A 4,498-nucleotide genomic window follows, 5' to 3' on the forward strand; every position below is an offset into this window, starting at 1 on the left:
GGGGGGGGTAACAAGATCCGGATTTTCGAAGTTTCTCTCCAGGGGGGTCTTCTTGCTCTTGAAGAGACTGATGGTTCTCCATTGAGATCAGGAGATGATCTTGTTTTCTCTCTCCATTGAAGGCTACGCCTTGGTAGGTCTGAGGTCCTTGTGAGGTAAGTCTCTCTTGGTCTGTAGCTTTGGGTATTATGATCTCTCTAACTGTGTGATACTGTTCTCTGGCCTCATACTGATCTGTCTTTATAAGTCATATCTTCAAATTGTCTCTTCTTTGGATAGTACCTGGGACGGTGTGGATTGGGTCTATCAGGGGACCGATGGCTAACTCTTGGTGGTAGAAAATTGTCTTGTGGAGTGTAGTAGTTCCTGGAGGCAGAGGGGTGTTTTGATGTGATTGTATCCTGTTTTTCTGAGGGGTTGTGGACTTGCCTTGGACAGTAGTTCTTGTCATGTGTAAGCCGTAGGCAGTAGAAACAGTGGTTTTTGAGATTTTTGTACTCCAGAAAGATTAGAGCTTCACTTCCGTCCGCGAACTCTATTATTGTTTCCTTCGTTATAGGTTCTAGACCGTTCAAGAGGAGTTTGAGTAGAACAGAAGAGGGTGTGATATCCCAGTCAAGAATCTCGCCTAAAGCTTCACCTATTGAATGAACCATCTCTTTTTTCCGGTAGTGTTTGGGAAAACCTTGGATCTCTAACCAGAAAGGGATTTGGGACGGGAAATAGGGTGATATAACCGGTTCCCATCGTTGGATAATGACCATCTAGTGATCAAAATGATAGGGTCTATTAGCTAACACTTGGTTGATATCATCTTCCGATTCAAAGGTGAATTGGAAAATACCTTGGCCTAGATCTGATCCGTTTGCTTTTCCTTGCAGGTTCCAGCGGTTAAGGAGGAAGGGGAAGATAGCCCACATTCTTTGGATCTTGGGGTTTGTAAGTCTTCCGATGAGGGTTAAGGAGTTTTCCCGTATGAGATCTGTAGTATCCAGTTCAGGGGCTCTGATTCGCTTCTTTGGGGGAGGAGAGTAATCCCGTTGAAGTTCCTTGCCTTTTAGGTATTGCGGGATACGGTTTGCCATTTTGAAGGTTCAATGGTTTGCTGTTTGGAGGATTTGAAGCCGTGGAACGGAAGAAGGTGGGAGTAACGAGGTAGAAACTTTGAGTTGTAAAACGGTTTTAAAAGGTTTTGGTATCTTGCTGTTGCTGAGTTAATGCGTTGATGAAGTAGCAGTAAATGCAGCTTAGCGGAACAGAAACAAGGGTTAGAAATCGATTGAGAGAGCTATCAGATCTGCAAATCTCGTTTGAAATTTGAAAACTTCTGTTATGGACCAGTGGTTATTGGTGAGGGTCATGTTTCATTGGTGGTTGAGATCCGGTTAAAAGGCTTCCTCCAGCTCTTCGGGGAATGTGCTTGGAAGAATTTTTTTGCGAAAAAACGTTTTTCTTTAAATGACAATTCAAATTATATTATGTTCAATATATTTTGTTCTTTCTCTTAATTATGTATGGGTGGGGGGAGAGGGGGAAGGGAATTTAAGGAGATGGAAGTGCTAAAAAGACCATTAGCTCCAAAGTTGGATATGAAACTAAAGTGGTCCACTAAGTGGTAGTGTGTGAATGACATATGTATTTCTATGCATATGTACGTCTATATTTTAGAATCACACTATTTTTTCCTACAATTGTTCCGCACGTTGTTACCACTCAGAACCAACCAGAATATATTGCGCTAATCAATATACAAAAATTTAGCGGTTGAGTGAATAACGCAGCTCTATACGAAAATACATTGTTATTTATATTGGAATATAGATCAACTAACTAAACACCTGATTATCACATTTGTCAGTGAATCTAGAAGATTCTTATAGAAAACCAAAAGTAAGTGGACGATACTTACCTATTAATTAAACTGTGGGAAAATCAAATTCTAGACAAAGTTATCGTTATGAGTCGTTTTAAACGGCCCAACGCCCAAGCCCAGGAAGTAGTGAAAACTCTTTAGTCCTTTATTAATGTGTGTCGACCGTCGTCTCGTTGGACTTGGACCACAATTTCATATGATGCATAACAAACAAACAAACCAATTGGGTTACACAAGTTGTACAGTACACCTTTACTTTTCTAAGGGTTTCTTTTGTTTGTTTGTTTTTTTTTTTTTTTTTTCCTTTTTATATAGTTAAACAAGTTGGGTACGTCTTCTTGATGATGCAGTTGATGCTATTCATATAAAAAAAACTCCACCCAAAAACTCCAAAAAATATTTGTCCCCCCCCCCAAAAAAAAAGGTTTCTCCAAAAAAAAGGTTAGATTTCTCGGTTATCTTTTTTATCTACTTATCTAATATTCCTTGTTAACTGGTTTACATGCTTAAACAAGGATTATTAGAAAGCCAAAAATGGATTGGATACAAAAGTTTTGAAGATGTCGTTCTTTATTTGGTAACTAAATAACAAGCAAAAATTTCATACCCAAGTAAACAAAAAATACGACGTGTAATAATTAGCTTGATTTTTTAAGGTAATAGTAGAGTCAGCCTTTCTGTACCATTGCGGCAGTGCCTCCATCAACGATGCTTTCCCGATCAGGCAAATATAATAATTAGAAAGAAAACTAAAACTCATCAGAACCATAATAGATTCTGTTTTTCTTTTCTTTTTTTTTTTTTTTTGTCGAAAGAAAAGTTTCATATTATTCTTAGGACCAATTAAAAAAAAAAGTAGAAAAATACTATTAGAATATATGACTTTCAAAATCCCAATAGCCAAAAAACATTTCTCACACACCACCAAACTTTAGCATATTTTAAGAAATAAATTTATATTGGAAATGGTATTTCCTATTAAGAAATAATAATATGTTGCATAATATAAGCTTTTTCAAAGGTGGAACACTAGTTGCATATTGCATTGAGCATTTAAGTTCCCCACCATCATCTCCTCTGACTACTTCTCATCCTCATCATCGTCTAAACTCTAAAGATTCAAGCTTTTGGGTCTTCCTATGGCGTTAGCTCTCTCCATTGCACCTACAATTACATCTTCTTCTTATTACTCCCTCATCTCTCTGAACCCTAACGCTTCTCCCAATTTCAGAACAACCCATCTGAATTTTGGTTCTCAGAGGAGAATTCACAACACTTCTCCTCCCTTTAGATCCTTTAAATGTCTTAAATCACCTTCGAAAGACGTAAATGCGTCACCTTTCTCAATCTCTGCTATTGCTTCTTCGTCACAGACTACAGAGCTTGTGCCTGAGAAGCTCCAGAGGTTAGTTAAGGAATTCAAATCCTTTACAGAGCCAATCGATCGGCTCAAATGGGTTCTTCATTACGGGAGTCTTATACCTCCGATGCCCGAGTCATCCCGGACTGAATCAAACCGAGTCATGGGCTGCACGGCTCGTGTTTGGCTGGACGCTGAGTTGGGTTCAGATGGGAAGATGAGGTTTTGGGCGGATAGTGATTCGGATGTGTCCAAAGGGATGTGTTCGTGTCTGATTCAAGTTCTTGATGAGGCTTCCCCTGAAGAAGTGATGGAGTTGAAGATTGAGGATTTGGCTGAGCTCAATGTTGGATTGTTGGGTGTGGAGAGATCGAGGGTGAACACGTGGCACAATGTTCTGGTCAGTATGCAGAAGAAGACTCGACGGTTAGTAGCGGAGAGGGAAGGTAAAGTTCCATCCTTTGAGCCATTTCCTTCATTGGTGTTAACGGCTGATGGGGTTGAAGCTAAAGGTAGCTTTGCTGAAGCTCAGGTGAGAATCTGTCTCTGCTTAATTCTCTGTATTTGAAGTATTAAGAGTTTGAGGATGAACAAAGGAGCTTTCTTTGTTAGTGATTGAAGATAGTCCGAACGTATCTAGCTGATTTTTGAAGCAATGTAGATGTTACGATGGCACAATCCAATAGTATTTCTCACTTGACCTCTTTTGCAACTCTGTGTCACTTTTGTGCGAATGTATCTAGTTGAGTTTTGCTGTGAAGATCTGTTGTTTGGCTTCTGTTTTTACTTGCAGGCGAAATATTTGTTTCCGGAGGAGTCAAGGGTTAAGGAACTTGTCAATGTGTTGAAAGAAAAGAAGATAGGAGTGGTTGCTCATTTCTATATGGATCCAGAAGTACAAGGGGTCTTGACTGCTGCTCAAAAGCATTGGCCACATATCTCTATATCTGATTCTCTTGTCATGGCAGATTCAGCTGTCTCCATGGCTAAAGCTGGATGTCAGTTTGTAACAGTCCTTGGTGTTGATTTCATGTCTGAAAATGTCCGTGCTATCCTAGATCAAGCTGGGTTTGGAGAGGTTAGAGAGCCTTCTTTTATCTCTATTATTTTGTTTTGTGATTGTGAGCCTTTTTTCATTTTTTTTTTCGGATTTGTAGGTTGGTGTATACAGGATGTCTGATGAGACCATTGGTTGTTCACTGGCTGATGCTGCTTCTGCTCCTGCTTACTTGAATTATCTTGAAGCTGCTTCTCTTTCTCCGCCT

The 4,498-nt window shown here is 39.6% G+C and overlaps 1 protein-coding gene across 1 annotated transcript in view; it reads left to right on the plus strand.

The window, feature by feature from the left end:
* Positions 2,897-4,498, plus strand: part of LOC104761012 (quinolinate synthase, chloroplastic) — a 3,979-nt gene continuing 2,377 nt past the window's right edge. The window contains exons 1-2 of the mRNA XM_010484030.1: positions 2,897-3,765; positions 4,027-4,311. Coding sequence (XP_010482332.1) covers positions 3,013-3,765; positions 4,027-4,311 — 1,038 coding nt within the window. The 5' untranslated portion in view covers positions 2,897-3,012. The remainder of the gene's footprint in view (positions 3,766-4,026; positions 4,312-4,498) is intronic.

The sequence above is a fragment of the Camelina sativa genome, chromosome 18 (genome assembly GCF_000633955.1).
Source record: "Camelina sativa cultivar DH55 chromosome 18, Cs, whole genome shotgun sequence".
Classification (NCBI taxonomy): Eukaryota; Viridiplantae; Streptophyta; class Magnoliopsida; order Brassicales; family Brassicaceae; genus Camelina; species Camelina sativa.